The sequence below is a fragment of the Lepisosteus oculatus genome, chromosome 2 (assembly GCF_040954835.1).
Source record: "Lepisosteus oculatus isolate fLepOcu1 chromosome 2, fLepOcu1.hap2, whole genome shotgun sequence".
NCBI lineage: Eukaryota > Metazoa > Chordata > Actinopteri > Semionotiformes > Lepisosteidae > Lepisosteus > Lepisosteus oculatus.
In genome coordinates, this window is record NC_090697.1 from 70,366,316 (window position 1) to 70,392,765 (window position 26,450).

At 42.0% G+C, this 26,450-nt stretch overlaps 2 protein-coding genes across 2 annotated transcripts in view; one reads left to right on the forward strand and one right to left on the reverse strand.

The window, feature by feature from the left end:
- npc1l1 (NPC1-like 1) lies at nt 1–19,400 on the forward strand. The gene is made up of 18 exons (XM_015340311.2): nt 1–188; nt 2,075–3,630; nt 4,664–4,764; nt 5,281–5,453; nt 6,073–6,201; nt 7,473–7,655; nt 8,461–8,575; nt 9,279–9,544; nt 10,287–10,376; nt 11,086–11,276; nt 12,131–12,258; nt 12,877–13,006; nt 13,329–13,384; nt 13,683–13,833; nt 14,123–14,354; nt 16,310–16,423; nt 17,084–17,246; nt 18,108–19,400. Exons 1-18 carry the CDS (start codon nt 138–140, stop codon nt 18,320–18,322), a joined length of 4,044 nt encoding a protein of 1,347 aa, XP_015195797.2. The 5' UTR covers nt 1–137; the 3' UTR covers nt 18,323–19,400.
- Nucleotides 19,015–26,450, reverse strand: part of LOC138224553 (uncharacterized) — a 14,357-nt gene continuing 6,921 nt past the window's right edge. Inside the window, exons 3-5 of the mRNA XM_069182400.1 lie at nt 25,509–25,589; nt 21,971–22,055; nt 19,015–21,511 (exon numbers count right to left, since the gene is read on the reverse strand). Of these exons, the coding sequence (XP_069038501.1) occupies nt 21,445–21,511; nt 21,971–22,055; nt 25,509–25,589 (233 nt within the window). The 3' untranslated portion in view covers nt 19,015–21,444. The remainder of the gene's footprint in view (nt 21,512–21,970; nt 22,056–25,508; nt 25,590–26,450) is intronic.

Genomic DNA, 26,450 nt, shown 5'->3' on the forward strand with positions numbered 1-26,450 from the left:
TTCACAAACACTGCTCGTCTGTCGCACGGCTGAACAGCCTGCCAGACAGAGCAGCGTACTTGACACCTGGCCTCTCGTCGAAACTGCCCCTCTATCCCACACTCCGTCCCCGCTGAAGCAAGGTCCAGAGTAACAACATGAACACTTCCGCGTTTGTCGTTGTCTTGTGCGTCCTCGGTCTACACCAAGTAAGTAATCGGAAGCAGGATTTTGTACTTCCTGTTGACTTCGGTTTCTTCTTTTCAATTTCCTGCTTCTTGTGCCCACTCTGTGGCGATTCTAAATTCTAAATAATACCAACAAGTGATGTCACTGACAAGCAGGTCATTTTCTAACAATATTTATTATATTTAACAAGACAGGATAATGCGGTGTTTGAACGGAGGCTTTTGTAGCCAGCATAACAACTTCACGAAGATACTATGATCACCTATAGATTAATTATTCCATTAATTCACCTATAGAACCAGAAAATGTAGTGGGTTTCAGAAACATTCATAACTAGCCTAAACCGTAGCTCTGATCAAGCGAGTCAACCCAATATTTTGTTTCGATAGCTTTCTTTGAAGAAACAGTTGGATGAGATCTTCAGATCACATATGCACTACTTACCAAATGGAGTAGATGGGTCAAATGGTTTCCTGTCATTTGTAACCTTTCTTATGCTGTTACTGTATGATATAGTTAAGTGAATTGGACCCACATAATTCAGGCCAGGAGAAGCATTTGTCCACTACCTAACAGCCAGTCTATCTTAATTACTTGTGATATGGATATATATTTCACTTTTCTTAAAGTAAGTAATAGTGTCTCTTTTTGTGTAGCCTTTACTATATATTTTGAATCAACTAACCTTGACAATTGAAACACTATTTGCTTTTTGTTATAAAATCAGTTACAGAATTTAGTATTTTGGTTTGTGGTTACTGTGTTTATATTGTGTGGCAGGACAGAACATGGTCTCTCAGAGACCAAGATTTTCTCAGCAGCTTTCTTTGTGTGTGAAGCAGCAATGGTTGAAGGACTGACACCACATAGTATACGTAAAGTCTAAATTTGCGTAAAAAGTCAACAAAATCAAACTACACCAGAGCACAGTGGCTCATCAGGCCAGGGCTAGTGTTGGGCAGTACTGCTGGTCCCCATTTTTACTGCTGGGTGGACTGGAATAATTAGGGTAAAGTACCTCATTCAAGGTTACAGTAGCGGTGTCTACAGCAAGGACTTGAACTTCTAGCCTATCAGTTATGAGTCCAGAGGCTTACGCACTGTTCAGTGACACAGCAGATAAAATTGCATGGAATGATTAAAATAATAGCACTACCGATAAGATATAATTTGTGATTCATAGCTTTATGGAAATTTGTGTTCCTTATGGATAATACTAACAAGTGTAAAGTGAACCAAGCCAAACTTTCACTCCTGACTTGTAACAAGGTGAAGTCAAAATGCTTAGTACATTGAAATATTTAGGAAACTCTACACGCTGCGGTTCTTTTTTTGTCTCTGTATTTGAAACATCGAGAAAGGCGTATGTTGTATATTGTGCTGAATATCACAGCTAAGTAAAGTCATAATGTAGGAACCACGATTCTGCTTACAGTATTTTCTAACTTTTGCTAATCTGCTTTTTTTCTGTTATTTGATTTTTAAAAAGAAAGACGGGCTTGTAAGTGGCCAAACCCACAAAAGCATGTGCATGTCGTGGAGTTGTATTACTAGAGCATGTTGGTTACGTTTTTGTGGCCAGAATTAATCCACTCCAGGGATGTCTTCAGCTTGCTATGCACTGTCATGCACCTGTGGACATAGGAATTACTAGATGCCAGTGAAATCACAGTGTAATTGCTTAGAGTGGCATCTACAGTCTTACCCACCATTCATATCTCTCACTGGTGATCAGATTTTAGTATGTAAATCAGACCTCACAAATCACATGTGCAGACATTGTCCCAGCTGTGCAAGAACTTGGGTTTGGGTGTTGAGCTGAGCTTATTAAAAAATTGATTCAGAATTAAGCTTGTATTTTGTGACGAAAAAACATTCTAGAGCATTTGTGCTCTGGGTTCCCCAGGTTGTCTCAAATGCCATCCATCAGGAAGGCTTTTGCACGTTTTATGAGGAGTGTGGTCGCAATCCATCCATCAACATCAGCCTGATCAAGCCCATCATCCCTTGTGTCTATCGAGGACCAGCAAGGAAGCTGAGCAGTCTGCACTACCAGAGGCTCAAGGATGTGTGTCCCATGCTTGACAATGGGGAGAACAACACCTACGCTTGCTGCTCCATCAACCAACTCAAGTCTTTGGAGGAAAGCCTCACCCTGTCTAAGTCCCTCCTGGTCCGCTGTCCTTCCTGTGCTGAGAACTTTGCCCATATCCATTGCATCAACACCTGCAGCCCCAACCAGAGTCTGCACATCAACATCACCAGGACTGTCAATGTCACAATAAACGCAGAGGAAAAGGAAGCTGTAGTGGAGTACCAGGCATATCTGTCCCGAAAGTTTGCAGATGATTCTTTCAACTCCTGCAAAAACGTGCGCATCCCCTCGACCGGGGGCTTTGCCATTGCCACCATGTGTGGAAGGTATGGTGCCACCCGCTGCAACACGCAACGCTGGTTGGACTTCCAGGGAGATAGCAGCAATGGTCTGGCCCCCCTGGATATTGACTTCCGCCTCATCCCCGCAGGCACTACTGTTGGTCAAGGGATCGTGCCCTACAATGGCAGGGCCCAGCGCTGCAATGAATCTACATCCCTTGGAGGAGAAGCCTGCTCCTGTCAGGACTGCATCGAGTCCTGTCTCATTGATGCCCCTCCGGTGTCCTCGTCAGGGGCCTTCAAAATTGGACAGTTGGATGGCGTGCTGGTGCTCTGCCTGGTGGTCTTCATTGCACTCAGCCTGTCATTCCTGGGGTTCATTTTGGTGAGGAACCTCTGCAGGGGAAGAAGCAAAGACAAAGGGAAAGACAAGAACGACAATGTGGTGAGAAAAGAAGTCCTCCCCTCAGATGTGAGATTCAAAGACAGAGCCAGCCTGGCCACTCAGCATTTCCTGGGGAGTCTTTTCCAAAGTTGGGGCACCCTGATGGCCTCCCACCCCATCAAGGTCATAATAATCTCGCTAGTTATCGTTTCAGCTTTTGCCGCGGGCCTTGTGAAAATCGAACTGACCACAGATCCTGTGCAGCTTTGGTCGGCTCCCAACAGCCGGGCCAGAAAGGAGAAGGATTTCCATGATAAACACTTTGACCCTTTCTTCCGCACCAACCAGCTGATCCTGACTGCCCCCGGCCGCCCAGGCTACACCTACGACTCACTGCTCTTTGGGAAGCAAAATTTCAGTGGAATCATCTCAAAAGATCTTATCCTCCAACTCCTAGAACTGCAGACCCGCTTGCAGTCCATCGAGTTTTGGTCAGAGGACTATGGCAGAAATGTCACCCTAAGTGATATCTGCTTTGCTCCTCTTAACCCCAGCAACCCAGCCCTCACTGACTGTGCAGTTAACAGCTTGGTACAGTACTTTCAGAATAGCAAGCAAAATCTGGATGCCAAAGTCAACATGACAGAGGAAGGGAAGACAATGGAGGTGGATTGGAGGGACCACTTCATATACTGTGTTAAGTGAGTATACAGAAGCACTATTAATAAAATGATTCTTAAAGTCATGCTGGAGTTCAAATCTGAATAATGAATTGTTTTCTTGCAGGGCTCTTTATTCTGTACCACACTGACATTACCTCATTCCCATTCCCATCCACATTTATTTTCCATTGGATACAGTCCCTCTTTCTGTTCAATAATACCAGGAGGGGCGAAACTATCTATAGAACTTTCAGATTTTACTTTATATGTATGTAAAGTCGATGTTACCAGTATTAGGGGCCATCTAAATGACATAGTAACAGCATGCTGTTAAACAGACACCATTAACCAAGGGCATTCCTTGTAAGATACATAGACAACATTGTTGTGTGTCTTAGCTATTGGTTTTGTTCTAACAGGTTTAAGTTCCTATGAAAAAGTGAGAAAATGCTTTGGTGCAAAGCTTAACACATCTTTTCACATTTATTGTTAGTATAATAAAGCAGTTCTGGTTTTCAGTTGGTTTGTTTTGTTTTCATATGAGACCATAAGAATAGGTAAATATGCAATGGTTTTAATTAACTGTACATGGTCGCTGGTAACAATGTTCTTAATTCCTGGGTGCCATAAAACTGTAATTATTTTGCATAACTCCATGTGAACTTTTTAGATAAATTCTATATATATAGTGTGAACGACTGATCTGACCATCAATGCTTTAGCTGAAAGCCCACATTGTTTTGTTGTTTCTATGGCCGATATAGCACAGATCTAAGAACACGACAAAGGTAACAAATGAGTGGAGAGTATTTGATCCTTTCTATCTCAGGAGGTCTAATGGGAAACATAAAAACTTTTTGTATATGGATCCACAAGGATCTGAACAACTCATACACTGACGTAGGTCCCCTCTTCAACATAAAGTGTGTTAATAATTTGCACATATTCATAGGTGTCAATCAGCACTGATTGTTCATGCTTCACTAAAAGCTGTATAAAAAGATCATTGCTGCTTGTGTAATCTTTTTCTTTAGCAACACTTGCATTGCATCCCTGTAATGTGTTTTGCCAGCTCTCCACTGTCTTTCCAAGATGTCACAGACCTCTCACTGAGCTGCATGGCAGATTACGGAGCTCCTGTCTTCCCCTTCCTGGCAGTTGGAGGATATGAAGGTAAAGACGTAGACAAAGGGCTTATATGGGCTCGATCCTGCCTTCCAAAGTTCTTCTGGCTTCGTCTGGTTTCCTCTTGCTTTGAAGGTGTCATCTTAAAGCACCTCTGAGCCAACAACACAGAGGAACAGAAACGCAGAGGAAAAGGGATACATTTGTCCCATTAAGTAAATATTGAAGAAGTAAATGAAGGGTCTGTTTGACAAAAACAAAGGAGATGTTGGTACTACACATGTTCTTCATTGTGGTTCTGTTTTTGATGTGATTGATTACATGAATGGATGGAAGGTATTGTGCATCTGTAACACAACTTTACTTGAAAGCCACTTCACACTACCACCACAATAAACTGGGCAAACTGATTGTTAGAACAAGACAAATGGGATAAAGGTGTTTTAGTGGAAGTTAGATTAATCTGTTTGCATGGAATTGTACTGTAGCTCTCAGCTGGACAAAGTTTTGGGAAGCTCACTGAGGTCAGACTACAGACCCCCCCCTCCCCCTCCTACCTTTCAGGTTCTGACTACACCAATGCTGAGGCTCTGATTCTCACGTTTTCCCTGAACAATTACCCCCGTAATGACGTCAGGTTCAAGCTGGTCCAGATCTGGGAACAGATGTTTCTGGATATCGTACAAGAGTACCAGAGGGATCCTTCTACCAACTTCACCTTTGCGTACATGGCTGAGGTATGGCCCCAGAGGTGAAATATACTCTGATTTGTTTTAACATCAGAACGTAAGAGAGCCTAGAGTTGAGAGGGTGCTCTTCTCCAATTGGTATCAGCTTTGGCAGTATGGGTGGGCGGCTTGTTCCATGCCTATTGCATAAACAAAATCCCTGTTCTCATTTTTAATACTCCTGTCCTTAGTTTCCATTTCTACCATTTGGTTAACTTTTCGTTGTCGATTCTGAAGACGTTCATTGGGTTGACTTTTTTGATGCCTTTGAGGATTTTTAAAGATGGAATTATGTCCCCTTTTTGAGCTCTCTGTTTACAGATCTTAATTCTGACTGCTGAAAGGGAATGTGCTGCGTTCCCTTTCAAATCACCCTATGAATGGAACAGATGAGAGGACATGTGGATGGAAGGGTTGATTACACAGTTGAATCATCAGAAAAAAGCCAATTCTGGAGGTTGTACATGTTTTACAGTCAGATGTTGTAGAAAGAAACTCGTGGACAAAACTGCAAGACCAACAAGTCAACGTAACAACAGAACTTTTACCCCAAAGTACAAAAAGAAGTGTTGCAGTTATGCATTTATCTCTTTTGATTTCTTTTCTCTTTCTTTTTGTTATTCCTCAGAGATCTTTGGAAGATGAAATCAACCGAACAACAATGGAAGACATTCCCATTTTCATGATCAGCTACCTTGTGATCTTCGTGTACATCGCTGTAGCGCTGGGGGAGTACTCTTCCTGCAGGAGAATACTGGTAGGCAATGACCTCATCACTCAGCGTCTTCATACCAGAGCTGCTTTGAAGTGAAATCAAACCTGAACAGGCATGAGAAAGACTTAGTCCCTTCACAGTATACCCACAATAATATTCCGTAATATGAGATAAACACAATTTTCATCATGTTTAACATTGTACAGAATCATCCATGTACTGCAATTGCAGTGTCAACCAAAATTCAGAAGTTAAAAATCTGAAACCCAAAGAAAGTGATTTCTGTCTTTGCTAACTGGTCCAACTGGAGAATACGGCTTGAACTAGAGATTCATTTCCAGATTAGACTTTAAAATATATCTGCTTATTAAATTAGCTTTTATAGCTATGCCTTTCAATTCAAAGAAATTACTTTTTAAAGGATGCCTATCTAGAAATAATTTCATTTCCTCCTTAGTTAATCAGTAATGTCTGTGCCAGTTGATTTGATTGGTGCTATGCTGGCAATACTTTCCAAAAAAATATTTCCAGTGCAATAGGGTTATTGGCAGTTGTCCATTGATATCTGAACATTATGTACAAGGTCATTGCTATTAGCGTTGAACAATGCTGTCACTATCCTTTATTTTATTGCTCTTATTTTGCAATTACACCATTTATGATCTAAGATTTGCCCTCTGGACAATTCATGCATCTTGCTACTTCAGCTCTTGGTAATTCTGTTCGGCTGTGATCCACAGAAGCTTGGATTGACAAAAAGAGGATAAGAATGGTGTCATTCTTTTTAGTTTAAAAGTTCATTTGTTTTACTTTTAAGACAACGTGCAACAACCATCCTGTCACGCCCTCTGCAGCCAGAGGGCGCTCCTTCTCTGACCTGTCCCTAGTTTCCGGTCTGCTGTCCTTCCTGTCCCTCTCTTTCCCTTGGGCTATATATTTCCGGGTCTTGCACTCTGTCCTGGCTCAGCATTGACGTTCGGATGTCCTGAGACCCGCCTAGCACCAGGGCGCCCCACGTCCGCTCCCTGAGGGCATAGGTTTCTATACGGCATTCCTGAACTCTTTGCACTAATGAGCCCGGGCCTTTTTCCCGTCTCGCCGCTACGCATATGGGTCTTTTTCCGCTCTCCTGCTCCCCACGGTTAGTCCCTTTGGACGTCCGTGACACATCCTTTCTCAAAGTGTCTGGTTCATCCAGGGCCCAGCAGGTATCCCTAGCCTGGCCGTGCAGGAATGGGGAACCCCACTTTTGGTAAAGTAGGTCCTAGCTCTGGCTGGTGGGTGACGATAGTGTTTTGGTTGCTGTGCTCCAGGTTGACTCCAAGTTGCTGCTGGGCCTGGGGGGGATTCTGGTTGTGGGCTGCTCTGTCCTGGCCTCCATGGGATTTTACGCCTGGATAGGAATCCCATCCTCCCTGGTCATCCTGCAGGTCGTGCCCTTCCTGGTGCTTGCAGTGGGAGCTGACAACATCTTCATCTTCGTCCTGGAGTTTCAGGTCAGCAAGGGTTCTCATCGTTTGACTTTCCAATTGGAAACTGGAAAACTTTTTCTTATATGTGCATATTAAATATTTAATAAATATGTCACGGATGAGAAGTTCTAAAAAATGTTCACCATTTCCTTCCTTTATTGATTGGAATAAAGAAATCTTTATTCAGTGAGTATTATTTCATTTCATTTTTTTAAAAAGCAGAAATTCTTATTCATTTTATGTCATTGAGACATTCAAAAATGGTTAATGCAAAAATGAAACTCACTGCTATTTATAACGTTATTGGTGTGTGTTTAGGATGTTATGTGATGATGTATTGGATTGATGCTGTTTATTATTAGCTTTATGTTGTATATTTGTGTTGTGTGGCATTTGAATCCATGAACTCACCAAACCAAATTGCATGCAACTAGTGGTTAAGGCAATAATGTATTGTACTTGAACTTGAAAAGAAAACTCTTTTCAGCTTTTACTTTGAGCTGCAGAGCCGCCTTGAGATGTGTGGTTTTCCATAATGCATCACAGCCAAAACACTGAGCTTTTGAGTGTTTCCATTTCCTTTTCTACTCGTTGCTTTGCAGCTTGCACACTGACTCACCTCCTTGCTCTTACCTACTTTAAAAAATGCATTTAGTCAATCAACACTTGGAAAAATTGTGGAGTGTAAACTCCGCAGTAAATGGGCTTGCCATTAGATGTAAGCCAAGGTGACACTCAGCCGCATCAAATGCATGTGGAGGCCGTTACTGTCTCCGGAGCAGTTTAGCTGTCACCTGCTGTTGAATGAGCGGTTCGTTCTCATTGACAGAGGGATGAGCGGAAACCAGAGGAGAAGAGAGAGGCACAGATTGGTCGAGTACTGGGCAGCGTGGCTCCCAGCATGCTTCTCTGCAGCCTCTCCGAGTCCGTCTGCTTCTTCTTAGGTGAGAATGGAGTCTGTCATAATGTTAGACTGTGAAATATGATGAGGTCACTTCTGGGTTAAAAAAGCAGAATCCCCCCTTCCTTCTCTTTTGGGATCCTTCAAGCGGTAAAGTGATCTACTGTCCTTCTTAACGTTGTTTTAGAAACAAAATATCAAGTCACTGCTGATGATGAACTGGTAGAAACCCCTGTGGGCAAGTAAGAGAAACTTCTTTGTAATCGAGCAAGTCTGAGAGGTGCTGTGTACATGCGCATTCTCTGTAGTACACAAAAGGCAGGTTGTGTGTTAGCAGTGACAACTGCACAGAGTCACCCACCGATCTCTTCCTGCAAATCTGAAGACCCTCCAAACAAACTGGCATGCCTAAAACACCGTGGCAGAACCTTAACTAGGGCGAAACATCCAGCAGTCACAACAGAACCCTGCAGCTCACAACTGGCAGCCCACTGGAGATCATCACTCTGCTCTCCTCCCCACTGATAGCTGGTGTGAGGTGCGCGTTCTGGCGCACTATGGCTGCCGTCGCATCATCCAGGTGGGGGCTGCACACTGGTGGTGGTGGAGGGGAGTCCCCATTACCTGTAAAGCGTTTTGGGGGGAGTGTCCAGAAAAGCGCTATATAAGTGCAAGCAATTATTATGCTGCCAGGAAGGTAAAAAGTGTGGAGCAGCTGGTGAGGGGTGTGTTCTCTGCCGTCGCAGGAGCCCTGAGCAGCATGCCGGCGGTGAAGTCCTTCGCCCTCTACGCCGCGCTCGCCGTGCTGATGGACTTCCTCCTGCAGATGACGGCCTTCGTGGCGCTGCTCTCCCTGGATGCGCGGCGGCAGGACGCCTCCCGCTGCGACGTCCTCTGCTGTGTTACTGTGGGCGGCTCCGAGACGAAGGGCAAGAACGAGGGCTTCCTGCTGCCCGCCATCAGACGCTACTACGCCCCCTTCCTGCTGCACAACGTCACCAGGGTCGCTGTGGTAGGTCCAGCGATCTGCTGCAGGATGACCTGCAGTATAGTAATTGGACAGCAGGTGTCACTCTTGCCATGAGGAATGTGGTTGAAGGGACAACATGACACATCATGGCAATATAATAATAATAATAATAATAATAATAATAATAATAATAATAATAATAATAATAATAATAATAATAATACATGGATATAGAGCTTTTCTGGGAGATCCACTAAAAGGAGACTCCCCTCCATCATCTGGATGATGCAACGGCAGCCATAGTGCGCCACTACGTTCACCATACATCAGCCATCATTTGGGATAGGGACAGAGCAATTAAGCCAAGTCATAGATGGGGATTAATATGAGGCCATGATTGATTTTTAATGACCACAAAGAGTCAGGACCTCGGTTTCATGTTTCATCCAAAGGATGGCACCTTATTACAGTATAGTGCCACACAGACTGCAGGGTGAGTGATCCCGTCTGGTCCCACTAACAGCTCTTCCAGTAGCAACCTTAGCTTTTCCAGGAGGTCAGTGGGGGTTGCCAGTTGTATGTTGCAGAGTGATATACAGTAGCTACTAATACTATGATTAACACTGTTACCCAATGAGCCAATACAGGTTGGTGAGGATACTGCACCTTCTTTTTTCCACACACTCTCTTAAATCCTGAAGTACCACCATGTATGAATTGCACCACAATTCCTTTTCCAACCCTGTGGCTAAAATCTACTGCTGTGCCTTGTGTCTCCTCCCAGATGGTTCTCTTCCTGTTCATTTTCTGCTCTGGAATCTTCTTGATGTTCCATGTGAAAGTGGGTTTGGATCAGGAACTGGCTCTGCCCCAGGTGAGTTTTTTTTTCTGTTTAGATTTCCACATCTTGTCACTTGCACCACAGATAAAAGATGCTTCAGTATTTGGTGTGTGCTGGAAAAAGTTTTGTATTCAGTTGTGCAATGCCAAAACAATGTATGGCAGAAGTATCATGTCTAAAGTATCAATTAATATCAAGCAATAATAATAGTGTCTTGTCAAGTAGCATCTCAGTGCTTTTACAATAAGAAAAAAACAGGAGAGGAGATAACAGAATAATTAAAAAAGTGTTTAGAATGTAAAGAAAAAACAAAGGGGCAGACACTGATATCAAATAGCCTTTCTGAAGAATGTTTTGGGTCTGTATTTGAAAGCTCTCAGGGAAGGACTCTCTGATATCCTAGGTGATTGAATTCCAGAGCTCTGGGGCATAGCAAGCAATGGTTAAACTTCACCTGCCCAGATACTAACACTGAACCAGCACTGAGCTGGTAGCACTGTAGTGGGCAGTGTAAAGCTATTCGATAGCAGTTAGATGAGTGCCAACTGTAGTCGTGAGCAGCACAGATTCAGTGATGGCAAAAGTCCGTCATCAGAGCTGACACACACTGTTTTGACAGCCAGTGTGCATCACTCACATTTAAGTGGGCAACCAACTCATATTTTAATTGAAAGCTCAGCTTGGTCCCAAAATGATGCAAATGAAGATTTGACCGCCACCATGCTCTCTCTGTTTGGCACAGGACTCGTACATGCTGGAGTATTTCAAGTACCTGTACAAGTATTTTGAGGTGGGCGTCCCAACCTATTTCGTCACCACAGGGGGCTACAACTTCGCCAGTGTCAGTGGGATGAATGGAGTGTGCTCAAGTGTTGGATGTGATCCTTACTCTCTCACCCAGAAAATCCAGTATGCCACTAATTTCCCCAAAGAGTAAGCACTGCCCTTTTGCTTTTGATACTTAAGGATGAAAATGTCTGTATATATAAAGTCTATAGGATACATGTGTGTTTGAAAGGCATTATGGGTTCCAGTATCAATAAGCTCTTCAGCTAATCACAATCCTGCAGAACATGGAACTGTCTTAAGAATTCACATTCGCCCTTCTTGTGAGGCCAATATAATTAAGATTCACACCTGAAGAAGGCTCCACGGCCGAAACGTTGTGTTCTCTTTCTTCTTTTTTTCAGCATGGAATAAACCTATTACTTGTTCCTTTGCAGCCTACGCATGCTGACGCAGCTACCCACCTGAACTACAACCGCCTAATTAAGATTCATACCCATAATTAACCACATACAGTATAACTCTTTTAGAACATAGCCTGAATTAAAAAGAGGCTCATTCTGAGATATTTGAAAGGGCTATACATTTACAGTACCAAACTTTATAAAATATTATAGTGTTTTCTGTTAAGGATTAATATTTCGTGTTTTGCTTTGCAAGTGGCTCTAAAACGATATGCAGTACTTTTCATTTTTTTAATTTAAATTGACATTTATAATAGATAAGTGCTAAATTACATACAGGTAACAATAACACAACTTTCATAAATTGGCTGATGCTTTTATCCAAAATGGGTCACATCTGTGTCAATTTACACAGCTGGACATATTACTAGAACAGTTTGGGTGAAGTACTTCCCTTGATAGTATAACAGCTGTTTCTAACCTGGAATTTGAACCTGCAACCCTTCACTTATGAGTGCCCAAGTGCTCCCCCTTTACTGATTAAGTTCTAAAAGTAACTCGCTCCATTCACGTGCCTGTTTCTGTCTCTGTGTTCAGATCATACCTTGCTATCCCAGCCTCCTCTTGGGTTGATGACTTCATTGACTGGCTCAATCCAGGCTCCAGATGCTGCCGGTTATACACATCTGGGTCTCACTTTGGACAATTCTGCCCAGCAAATGAGAGTAGGTCCTATTTTTCACAAATGCTCTATGAAACTGTGGAGTTCAATGCACATTCTGAAAATTCACTGATATTTACTGTACACTATTATTTAAAGAAAAAACGTATTATTTTCAGGTAAGAGACCTAAGCACTTTTACTTGGCGCCCTTGTTGTCAGATTAACTCATAATTCAATAATAACACCTAACATATATATCTATGTATATTATATAAACTGTATGTTAAGCACCTTCTAATTTTGTGGTCTCTTTGGTCATATTTGGAAAGTGTTTTGAATGTTTTGCTAAAGGCAAAACATTCAGATAACATAACAGATGTCGGGGAAGATGTGTGGGAACCCATCTCCACCCTTGAGGCAGCTCCCTAACTCATTCCTTGTGAAAGTGGAGGGGATTTGATCAATCTCATCCTTGCACTCATTCTCTCAGCTAGGAAAGTTGCGCCAAATGACCTCTCGCACACTCAACCCTCTATTGCACTGATTAGAATCTATTAGAATCTAACCAAACTGCTGAAATGCACATTAGTCCCAAAATCAGTGTGTACAGTATGAAACATGTGGTACTCACATTAGAGGCTTTCATAATGGATGCAGAGTTTGAAATCTTATGTTGGCAGCTGGCCTGAAGTGCCTGAAGAGGTGTATGAAATCTCCTGAGAGTGGTGTTCTGAGGCCTAACGTGACGGAATTCCACAAGTACCTTCCCTACTTCCTGAATGATCGGCCCAACCTGCAGTGTTCGAAGGGGTGAGTGAAGAGAGCGCACCCATCCTGCCCAGCTGTTCCTCGCCTCCAGAATACTCTGCTTCTTGTGGTCCACTTTCAACTTTTAATCTTTTTCTGTGGCTTTTCTGTTCACTTAGCCCAAAAATCACACTTTGATGTTGCGACTGACACTGTGCTCCTTTCAGACATTGTTGCAAAGAGCAAAGGTTTGCTCTCGGCTCAAGAGAAGTCCCACTTGCAGTTGTGTGACAAATCCCACAAAATAAATGTCCCAGAAAACCTTTAGACCTAGTCAGTCCATTTGAACCTGTATCTGCTAAAAGCCCCCATTCTGTCTCCACAGAGGGTTGGGGGCCTATGACAAAGCAGTGGTGAGGAATGAGAACGGAGATGTGATAGGTAAGAATCAGTTTATTTAACCAGAGTTGTGATTATGGATAGATTTGGCAGATGTGCATGGTACTGAGGATTTCTAAAAAAAGAAAAATACATTAACCCAGCTTTTAGATTTCACATGACTTCACTATTCAAAGATTTGCTAAATGCACAGCTGAGCACGCTGATGAAGAAAACGCATGCAGCACAGAATATTTGTTTACACCCGTGAGAAGAAGCTAGATATTTAATCCCCCATATCAGGGAATGTGTGTGTGTTGGAAACTGTTTAGACTAACCCTGCCTTCTTTTTCTCCGGCAGCCTCGCGGTTCATGGCCTATCACACCCCTCTGACCAACTCTCAGGAGTTCACTGACGCTCTGCAGAAGGCCCGAAAGCTGGCGGAGAACATCACCATGGGCATGAGGAAGATCCTGGGCACAGACCCCGACTTTGAGGTTTTCCCTTACACGTACGAGCCCCGTCACCCCTAAGAACTACTGTGCAGGGGCACCTGGAGACCCCAGAGCTAGACACACCTGGGGTTTTCTAGACTAAGACTCAAGTGCTTTAAGGTCTTTTTAAAAGTTAAAATCCCTCTCTGGGGGGGGGTCTCTCGTCACAGATGTCAACAGTTTTGAGGGTGTGTTATGGAATGTCTACCATTTCTTGAACTGGTACTTTCAGTTTTATGAACTGTGCAGTTTTTGAACTTACTGGACCTTAAAGCACATAAATGCATTTCTGCATCTGTCCTCCAGGATCACTTACGTGTTCTACGAGCAGTACCTCTCCATTGTGCCAGAGGGCATCTTCAGCATCTCAATGTGTCTCCTGCCTACTTTTGTTGTGTGCTGCATCCTGCTGGGCATGGACCTGTTGTCAGGCCTGCTCAACCTTCTCACCATTGTCATGATCACCGTGGATACCGTTGGGGTCATGACCCTGTGGGGGATTGACTACAATGCTGTCTCACTCATCAACCTGGTCACGGTCAGTAATGCATTGTTGAAGACTCACTAACACAATTCTCTTGATTGAGAATTTTTTATTTATTCTCTAATACAGTATCAAACAGTGATGGCTCCATCACATTCCTTTCACAGAACAGGGAAGATTAGAAGCTGTTGGACTGAGCAAGAAATCATTATTTATCTTCGTGGATGCCATAGTGAAAACCTGGTTATTGCAGAGCCTATTGCTGAACTGCTGTTGAGCTCACATAATTTCTACTTTGGAAAACCTTGTGTTCACATACTGTATGACCAACCCACACATTCCCCAGACCAAGAATTTCTGTAACCTTTGGTGTTGAACATGCTCTGATAAGAGTTTCTTCTATCCAGGTTCTATCAATTCAAGAACAGGCATCTTCATCCAGGCTTAAAAGTATATTTCAATTGGAAAAAACATGTATGGAAAAAAGTACGTGTACAGTAGCTCATTTCTTATTGAATTCCACTAAGGGTACATTTAGGTCAGAGGTTAACTTTAAGTAACCGTAGGAAGTAATTCTTGTGTTTCTTAGACTACATTTTACTGAAGAGCGATGGTTTTACTGAAAAGATAAGTAAGAGATAAATTAATTCAAAAATACATTTAAAGGGTAGTTAGGGCTTATTCATTGGAAGGATTTCATCAATACAATAATTCAACTCCATATCACCTTTTTTTAGATAAGATGCTGTAAGTAACAGGTTTCAGAGCACAGTGCAACATTTTGCAATTGTGATTAGTGTGCACAGTACCACTCCTCCAATGTGTAGCTCCATTTGCCAAATTATAGGCAAATCAGAGTTTAAACTTATCATAGTAAGGCATTCTTTCTTATTCATCATTCTGAGGGTCATGAGCAGGTTGTGATGTTTGTTCCACTCTAAACTAAATCAGTTCAATTTATTGGACCCATTTCCCTGCCCTGAAGAAACTTGAAACAGCAAGCTCTGTGGTGTAGGTACTTCCTGACAGATACAAGATATGCAAACAAACCCACTCATTCTAAAATGTAAGTTAAGATCACAGCATAGCCCTATCTTTCTTACGCCCGAAGAAGGCTCCACAACCGAAGTGTGTTTCCTTTCGTCTCTTTTCAGCATGGAATAAACCTATTACTTTTTTCCTTTCAAGATCACAGTATGTTTACTGTGTCTTATATACAGTATATCACTATCTCTATCCCTTTGTAAATGGAATCACACTGCATGGCTTTTTCTGCTTGTTTGTAATACAATATTCTATGATGGGACTGTATGAAGCACTATATTAAAATGAGAACATGAGAAAAGTTACAAACAAGGGGAGGCCATCTGGCCATCTAGCCCATTTGGAAGCTGTTCATTGATCCAAGCATCTCATCTAGCTGTTTCTTGAAGAAGTCATGGTATCAGCTTCAAAAATATGGCTGGGTGTTTTGTTCTTTTGTGCAAAGAAGTGCCTCCTGTTCTCGGTTTGAAATAATAATTGCTTACACTTATATAGCGCTTTTCTGGACACTCCACTCAAAGCGCTTTACAGAGAATGGGGACTCCCCTCCACCACCACCAATGTCCAGCATCCACCTGGATGATGCGACGGCAGCCATAGTGCGCCAGAACGCTCACCACACATCAGCTATCAGTGGGGAGGAGAGCAGAGTAATGTAGCCAATTCATAGAGGGGGGTTATTAGGAGGCCATGATTGGTAAGGGCCAATGGGAAATTACAGAGTTACACCCCTACTCATTTTGAGATTTTTAATGACCACAGAGAGTAAGGGACCTCGGTTTTACGTCTCATCCAAAGGCTACATTCCACTTGTGTGCTCAAATTCATGTTTCGCTGTTCATTCTGAAGAAATCCCTTGAGTTGGCTTCTTCAGTGCCCTTGAGGATCATGAGTACTTGGAACAAACCCCTGTTACATCAAGTCGTATCGTGCAGTGCCCTAATGGAAGTGCGTGTTTCTTCCAGGCTGTCGGTATCTCAGTGGAGTTCGTTTCCCATCTCACCCGCACCTTTGCCATCAGCACCAAGACCACCCGTGTGGAGAGAGCCAAGGAGGCCACAGCCAACATGGGCAGTGCCGTAAGTCAGTGTGCATTTACTTACAGTAGCTCCTGAGCAGACTGAGTCTAGAAGGGCAAGAACAAGAGCTCCACGAGGGCTACAAACGAGGGCAGACCTTTTGACCCCCTTCGCTCATTTGATAACTGATCATGTTGGCTGTAGATCTCAAAGTCTCCAGCAGCCACTTCTCATAGGATCTAATATCTGAAGTGTCATCCTGCAGACATAAGATCAAATCAGAAATCAGCTATTAAAATCTGAAGGACAATTACTGATGAAGAGTTGCTTCAGTTGTAGGAATGTCCAATTTTGGCACAAAAATGTAAAACTGCTCTGTAACAACACGCATGCCAAATGTAGTCCTACAAAACAAATATCCCGTTATTCTTATGGGCTTCCAATGACTGAGGCTGCAGAAGCTAGGAGGTTTACTTCCCATGACTGAGCCTGTTTACAAGCTAGGCTTTGTGAATGCACCAAAACACGTTTTCGCTACCATTAAGAAGGATGAAGAAAGGCTCATAGAACTTAAGGAATAATTAAAACAATGAGATGCAGATGGTGAAGAAACTAATATTAAGAACAACAGTCATTAAGAGAGAGGAGTCTGAGGGCAGTTCATCTAGGGTATCCTAAGAAGCTCGGCCTAACTGTATGTCTCATGTCTCGGACTCTCAGGTATTTGCTGGTGTTGCCATGACGAATCTCCCAGGAATTGTGGTGCTGGCGTTTGCAAAGGCCCAACTTATCCAGCTCTTCTTCTTCCGCCTCAACCTGGTCATCACCCTGCTGGGCATGGCTCATGGCCTGGTCTTCCTGCCCGTGCTACTCAGCTACTTTGGTAAGAGAGCTTTCTCTCCTTCCCTGCACTACCCGGAGAGATCGATTATTTCTTCCCCCCATCTGGAGTTCCAACCAGCCATCCTGTACATGAATCAGGCACTGTGTTTATTTGCTAAAGCTAGAAGACCTGTAGTGACTGACTACTGTATATTCACCCCATTCCCAGTCACAGGTGGAGTCCCATAACCCAGGTGTTCCTAATTCTGGTCCTGGTTTTTGTTTCCTCTGAACACACATCTAAATAACTGTACCCTTTAGATCATTCATATTTTAAAATTGAATTCTTTGTTTTCAGTTTTTTAACATGTAGGAGGTCGACTTTTAACTATTACATTTCCTACAGAACTTAAAATCTACAGCCTTTGCACAGAAAAAAAAACTTGCAAAGTCCTAAGCAAGCAATGTGTTGGTTCAGGTGAGGATTTATTTAAACTAAAGACCTCAGTTGTAAGGTAAATGAACAGGTGTATGGGTCCCCAGGTCCAGAATTGTGAATCATCACATAACTGCCCTATTTGGAGAAAATGCACAGTAACTTAGAGAAGAGCCAGATATAGAACGAGAAAACACCGTAGTCTAGCAATGAGTGGTGATCTGGGAAACTGAGCAGAAAAGTGATATTTGTCCACAGCCACCTGTACTGCCTTTAAGAGTAGTAAATCCGCACTCTTCATGTAGCTGGCTCTGGCAGATCAATTCAATTGAGGAAGGATAAAAGGGGCTTTCAAAGCAGTTGAGCAGCTAATAAGACTTGACACCAGGGACCATCTGTGCACTGAGTTCCCGAAATAAACATTCAATCAATCAGTCCACATGACCAGGTCAAGGTCTGATTTTAATAATTTTCTTTCTCTTCCAGGGCCTGATGTCAACCGCGCTGTGCTGCTGGAACTCCAGGAGAAAAAAGAGCAGAAGGATTCTGAACGGGTCAATCACGTCTACTTAAACGCAGGATTTAAAGACACTGAAAAAAACCTTCATTGTGACACAAGTGCAATGAACAATGGACAACCACACACCTGTCCCTCCAATACTGTAGAGGGGGAACCTGTCCAGGCAACCTCAAAATTGTGAAAACCACTGGAAAAAAAAACTGTTTCTCAAAACTCTTTCTTAACTGCACATACCTCATTTTTCTCTGAGAACATGGGATCTTGAAAATACCCATACGACCACCCCAGGATACAAGCATGTGGAAACAGGAAACAAACTGTACACTCCTGGAAAACGCCACACAAGAAGATCCAAATGGGAATGCTGAAGAGACCTTCATACACTGTGGTAAAAGTGTTCTCAAATAGTTTATGTTCTGCTGCATTGTTAAGTAGAAATTTGATACTTCTAAAAATTCACATCATACATATATAAAAGACACCACGAATGCAATGAAAAATGTTACTAATTGTATATAGTAGTGGAAACTGTGCAATTAAGTCAGACTATTTATTTTATACCTAAACAGTGGTGTTGCTATTACAACAGGGACTGTAATATTTCTCGAAAAAATTATTGACACATGAATTAGTCATGCACAGATATTTGCACTCCTCTCTACATATACAATGTAAAACACTTTAATCCACTCTTTCATTATTACCACTATGTACATATATACTGTACGTAACAGTAGAGTAGTAACTTCGGTCAACAACTACACATTAATCTGATATGTGTGAGTCCACAAAGCTCCAACTGAATTTGTAATACATTGTGTTACATTTGCACCACTCTGTGGATTTCAAACACTAAAAAAAAAAAACAGTTCATATATTTATACAGGATTTATTTCAATATATGAAATTTTAGAGAAAAGGTTGAACAGAAAAATGTTTACAGTATTCATTGAAGCATGTTTAAAAATAGAGCCCATTTTGGGTAAAGTTCGGTGACTGCCATCAGTGATGAGTTTGACTCATTTTCCTTAACTTTAACTCTTTAAATTCATGACACTCTGGTCCCTATACCCATGAGCAAGCACAAAACATAGGCATCGGTACTATCTCACTGTAGGAACTAGTAAGCCTGTCACTTCAGTATAGCTGTTGTACATTTTGCCAGTATACTTGAAAAATATAAGCTGTTGTACCACAAATGAATGTAATTAAAGAAATGTAAAATCACACTAAGAAAAAATAAAAGAAGTATGACCATGTTGAAATCAAAGTTCAATCAAGAATATAAGGATGACTTATGCAATAAATAGGAAAGTTGTTAGTGGGTTTGTTGACCAGAAATAAAATGGGGGGTATACTTACTTTGAGCATTCTGTACATCAATTTCACTCTTTTTCACCGCGAGAAAACAGAATAAATTATTTTGATCTTCTGAGGCTGAACAAAAAACAGCTTATTTTTAAGAGCTGTAGATTGTACCCATCTGGTTTTGCTTCAATGTTCTGACACTTTCAGAAGCTTTAGAGATGAGCTCTTCATTTATTTTTTTTAACTGGAAAGTTCTCTTCACACAGAAAATAGATGATTTCCCCCCCTCAATGACAGAAACCTGGTCAATTTAAAAATTGAAATTAAACTGAATTAAAGACTTTGTACCCTACAACCAAGGTTAAATGTATTATGTATTATGTCTAAAAGGATAGTCTCATCCTCTAAAAACATCCTACAAAAGCGACAAGACGTATCCCAAATAAGTCTTAAAAAGGTCTGGAAAAGTATCTCACCTCTTTAATGCAGCAGCACCTTGCAATGCACATCATGTAGGTGGGCCCACTTAAAGTGCAGATTCATTTTAAATTTAAATCATTGCAACCACTGCATCTTGGCTTCATGGGTATTCTAGATACAACCATAGATACATTTTAAGGGCTTGAAAAAAGATTTATTTATCAGGGAGCATTTCCTTTCTAGTATAACATGTAAAGCATATTTGAGGTGGAAGAAATCCACAACATTTACAGTAACTCGGCACAGGAATATGCCAAAGACAGTGGGGAGTCCAACTGAACTATTGACTTTGACTTACAGGACATTCTCTCATATTCATTCCACTTTCACAAAACCTCACATTCCCATATAAAACCAAAGACCGTTAGAAGTCATCTATACAAAACAGGGTATTTAAAGCAAAAAGGAAAATCAACAGAAACCAACACAACCAAAATCCTGAAAGTCAACCATAACACCAGATATGACTTCTGTCCTGTAGCAGCACAAACCCAAAATATCTAACTTTATTAAATCCCCAGTAATCTTGCTGAACTGACAATACAGTTTACTGAAAGACTTTTTCTTTAACAACAGCTTCTCAGTGTGTACACGACATCACAGCTTATACATGTAACTAAATACACATGCATTGAACAATCCCATGATCAAACTGCAAACAAAAAAAAACAGTGCTAGATGGGAAACTGAACCCTTATTCAGCTGGTGCCTCTCCAAGGAAAACAGCATGGCACTGGGGTGAGGAGACTCAATCTTTCTATGGATGCTGCCATTATATACAGTAAGGCTTGAGTGCAAACCCAGCCAGAGGTCTGCAGCTGGCAGGCATGACTGCTGGGTATAAACACATATGAACAAATTTCTTTTATTGAAATTCCATCGTGAAGCCTTCTTAATCTCTGGCTTGCAATTCCACACTTTCCCAGAAAGTACCTGCCTCTGGCCAGGACGATGCATTCACAGCAGACTGCCTCACAGCACATTCCAGCGCTAGCTATGGCTTTCCTGCACGCTTTACTGCCATCAATAACGTTTCCGATTAATGTACAGGGATCATATCAATCGCTGCATCTTTATCAACCCCAGTTTTTTTTCCCCTGCTTAGTGTTCATTTATCCCTCTCTCTGGTGTATGAGTATCAATACGAATCTATAAGGATGGCTGTCCTACAATGCAATCACGGTGTCAGCTTGAGGCATCAACCAAAAGATTTTTCTTAAAACCGAACAAGCTTTACATTTTTGCCCTGGCGGGAACCGTTTCCTGATGCAGTCTTGCTCCTGTGCCGTGGTGAAAATGATTGCTCCCCCTCCAGGCAGAACATAAATGGAGAGGTGAGAGAATGCCGCCTGTGCGGGACTTTAAACAGTCCCTCATGCAGGGTTACACAGCCAGGTCTCGTCCCTCAGCAGGCACAGCAGAGCCAGTCTGTGAGTCAGCCTGGAGAAACCAGCAAGCTACAAGGTGACAAGAATTGTGCCAGAGTGAAACAGCACAGGTCCCAGTGCCGGAGAATCAGCAGATCAGCTCCTTCAGAGGGCCCTTCAGCTGCTGAGTCTTCGCCTTCCTTTTCTTCTCATGCCTGAAATTTTACAAAGATATCCTATTTCACGCTTTCTAATTACCCGTTTATACCCGTTTCTCTTCATGCTAATTAAATCTGGTCTGGCTTACAAATCCTGTATACTGTACTTCAAAGTGCGTCTATGTAATTCAATCCTCACCTTGAGCCACAGAGAACACCAAACTCTTTCTAAAATATGTTTCACAACAGTGGGGTTATGACAGTACTTCTTCAAGAAAATGTTTTGCAAACCAGAACGAAGATCTTATGATGTTTAATGGGATCTCTTAAATCAGCATTTAGAATGATCTGTGTGGTGCTTTACATCTTGTTAAGATGTTGGCAAGTCAGGTGTTAGGAGCTAAGCCCACATGTGCTCCATATATGCATGAAGGAACAAACCTGTTGAATGCATCCATCTGCATTTCACAAGGTTTAAAATTTAAAATTAACTGAATACTTGAGGAATCATCTTACCTCTTGGGCGCAGCCACCATACACTTCCACAGCACAGCGTAGAGAGCCAGCAGGAAACTGATAAACACAGCTGCCGCTATCCCACCTGCACAGAAGCACAGTAATTTTCATCACAGCTCCCCCAGGACACCAGCCTGTGGCCAGCCTGGCAGATTCTGGATAAGCCAGTTCATATGAAGGCATTTCACCAAACTAAAAGCCGGACCACAGGCTGACAATGTTGCTGTGAGCACCGTCAGAGCAGATCCACTTTGCGAGATTACATGACACGTGTAAGAAAAACACGAGAGGAAATCCTGGGAACACCCTACTCAGTTTCTGAGGACACCCACAGATCCATAGATGCCTGGCGGTATACGTCTACTGTAGACACTGCTTACAGTCCAAGCTGACTCAAAGAGTTGACTCCCAATCCTTAACAAAACAGCAGTGAGTGGATCAGGCTGAATACAGGGAATTTATAATCATTAAGGTTAAATTCAATCCATCCAACTTCCAAACACTTTATCCAACACAGGGTTGCAGGGGAGCCAGAGTCTATCCTGGCAAGATAAGACAAGATACTACCTAGCTGGGAGGCCAGGCTGAAGTCAAATACAGTATACTGATATTAAATCACTTTGAAAGCTTGTGTAGTTCCTATGGAATGCCACAAGGGGGCAGTGTGAGCAGGAGTCAAAGAGGACCTGACATAATTACAGTCCACGAGGTCTTATCTTGGAAAAATCTTGGAAAAAAAAGATCATGCCTGCACCAAAGAACAGAATGGCAACTTGCCACATCATGTGTCCTACAAATGGAAAAAAAAGTCTTTGTACACATTACAAAAGGCAAATTCAACAGCTTAATCAAATGTCTGAGACACTGTTTACTAGCCTTAAAAGAACACAGATTCCGATTTCATTTTTAGAAATCTTTCCCTCACTCTTACTATCAATCTCTCACTCCCTCTCAAGACCTATATTCTTCATGTTGCAATCACTCAGAGAACATTTTTTTTCCAGAGGAACAAACAAGAACATTGCCAAGGAAATTAGGAAAAAAAATAAAAGTACACAAAAACTAAAGAAAAAATGCTCAAGACTAAGCTTCCAAAAGGGGGCTTTCACAGATATTTGCGTCAACCAACAGAAATACAAGCCAATTAAGCTGATCTGAATTTACTTGCCCAGATTAAAAATGTGAATTTCTTTTAAAAAAAATTGATGGCACAAGCTTGTACTAATGTATTTAATTCAATCCTGGTATTCTGTTTTTGTGTTACAACAAAAGCGTTTAACAAGAAATAGATTCTGAAATGCCCTGAAGGGCTGAGGCACTGTATAGTTAATGTTCAATTTGTGAAGCCACAGAAAGTAATAACAGGGGAGCTGGCTGACAGCATCAGGTTAACAACAGGTTTCAGAGTGTCAGTTTCAGCCTACATCAGGAGGTTAGTCACGGGCCCTGTAAGCAGTTATTATACAGTGGATTACAGAGGTGTCTCCTGCCGCGAAAAAGGACATATTTCACTGTAAAGGAGGCATGAAGATTACTACCCAGTCAGGAGAGCTAGAGCTGAGTGCAGGAGTTCAGCTAAGAACAGAATGTGATCGACAGGGAAGAAATGCACACACTGTACAGTCTGTGCAAGAGAAGTGCGCCTGGGCTTGGAGAGAGTGTCAAGAATCCGTTTCAGGGGTTTTTCTACTTGAAACGGAACATTTTAAAAAGGGTCTTAACTTGTTAGGTTTTAATGCAATATTTGTGTCAGTCCAATCATACAGAATAAAGAGATTCCTATACAGTCACACAGCGATTTGGATCACATAGTCCATTATCTCCTAATCAGTACCAAGCGGCAGTTTCACAGACACCAACTTGCACTGACCTTGGATGAACCAGTGTAAACGTAGACAAGCAAGTCCAAGATAAATCCTAATCAGTCCACAAATGTCCCCAAAATCCTCTCCAAATACCTCAAGGACAAAAGTGATGGGCTTCTCCAACTTTAAATTTCCTCTTAAGCCTGATTTCTTTTTCTCTGTTCCTTAAGGGAATTTATGGGTTTACTGTAAATTCTTTTGCAGCTGTTGTCTTTACACTCCGGTATGACAACCAGTTGTGCAGACTGTGAACCCTTTGTGGCAACTGCAGCCTGTGACAATTCATCACAGAAGCATCAAACTCATTTCCTGAAAGGCCAGAGTGTCTCCTGGCCCTCAGTTCATTCAGAACTCTAAAATGACTGACTGTGTGCATGCAATTTGTGAATCAAACCAATTACCACCCATTATGTCTGAGAAATGTTGCACAGGGACAATACCTTTAAAGATCTCTTAAAATCAAAAATCAAGACATGAAATATGATTGTGGCCTCAATTTTGTCAGCATTTATCATCAAATGCTGTTTTCTAAGCCTATTAAGGCAGTTAAAACCACACAATTGTTTTCCACTATGTGGAATCATTCAAAGTTTATGTCTGGATTACGATTGTAAGTGAAAGGCTGACTTTGCCTTGCTTATAACTGGAACTGAGACGATATCACACTGATCTTTGGTCCCCAAAACTGTTTGGCTGACATGTCATTACTCTAATGTACCTTATGTAGCCCCTGTGCATTTGTTACTGATGTTGCTTTGGTTATTTTACTCCTACCAGCATTTGTCTTGCTCCTTTCGGCCCACACAGAGGAGGGCCTAGCACTTCCATCTGCTACTAAATCAGTAAGCAACGGGCAGCTACTGTGTAATTAACTAATGAGAGCAATTTCAGCTTAGAGAGAAAGTATAACTGTTTCGGTATATCTGAGCCTATACATTTCCAAGCAAAATGTGCATTTTTGCTGCTGTTAATAAAATAGTTTGCCTTTAATGTAAATATGTAGTTAGGTCAGCTGTTGCTTGATTCACTCTGCATACAGTATAATTCTTGGCAACAAGAGTACAGGATCATTTGGATGAAGAATGACTATTTTCCAACCTTTTCTTTAAAACACAGGAATGGAGTTTGCTTTGGGACATTCATCATCACTCTAACCCTGATTTAGGTGCTTTTTCAAACAATACCCGTTCCAGGCTGGATCCAGATTGAAAGTACATTTTTGTCGTCTTTTCCGACGAGATGTGCTGCCAACTTTTATTTCCACATAAGACAGTGACACCATTACCACTACTGTCTGAAAATGACAGACACAGCAAAAGAAAACGTACGTTTATAGAGAACATCCAAATCTCTGGATCTTAATTATGATGATGATTTACAGGGAAGTGTGAAGTTGGACAATAAAAAGCAGCATCCCAGCAATTATATTAAGTGGATGTCGGGATGCGAGTTCAAATCCTAGGAGAGACACTGCTGATGCACTTTTAAGCAAGGTACTTCACTCAAATTGCTCCAATTGAAAAAATGCCCAGCTCTATAAAAGCTATGTTCTTTTGGACAAAAGTGTCAGTCAAATACGTCAGTAATTTGTAAGAAAACACTGCAGCCTGGAACTGCTGGGAAAGGGGAGTTTCACCCCCACAGTGCAGGAAGATGTACAAACTCTTGGTTACCAGGAATGATGCCGCTGCCTCGGACCACCTCGCTGCCGGCAGTGGGCTGTGTGTGGGGGAACTGCATTGCCGGAGTGGACCCTGGAACCCAAAAGACAAGAGGACCTTCTGAGCTCCTGCTCAATCCCAGCCAAGACCACCCCCACGTGCCCGGCCCTCTCTCTGCGGCACGATTGAACTCCTCTCGTCACTTCTTCATTCTGACCCAAACGAGTCACCAAAGGTAACACTACGTCTCTGCAAACAACACAGCCTAGAACATCTGACATCTCGGACATCCAACCTTCAGACCTCTAAAACAATTCCCCCGTTATTTCAAAAACAGAAGTTTAAGAATAAATGGGAAGAAATGATGAAACACTTATCCCATGAAGATATTTAAGCAAGGCTGGCATATCTTGTCGAAAGAATTTGGACCAAGATTTTAGGTCAGGAACTTTGTTACAGTAACTATAATAACACTGTTAGGTCTACCATGAGATGTTCAAGTATAATAATAAAATACACAATTGTTATTTTATTCTAAGCAGACAAATCTTACAATGAAGAACTTTAATGAAATAAGGGCTACTTTGACTGGACTTTTGCAATTACTCTTAAAAATATCACTTAATATTTTTATTTCCAAAGCTTTCCTTTGACTGGCGTTATGAATGCCGCTTCTTGCCATAAGCCGAGAATGAATTATAATGACCTTCTCGCTGGTGTGTTTTTGATCTTTAAATGCCTGCATCGATGGCCTTTCTGTGAGCATAAGAAATTGTTAAGGAGAAATTACCGAACAACAGGGGAGGTTTTAAAGTGGAAGTGTCACCCAAGTGGCTCAGTGGGTTAAGGCACTCGCCTGAGCTCCACGATCACGGGTTTGAGCAGCGATTCCCAGTCCTGGTCCTGGTCCACACGCCTACTGCTTTTCATTCCTTCCCACCTTTATCAGATCTT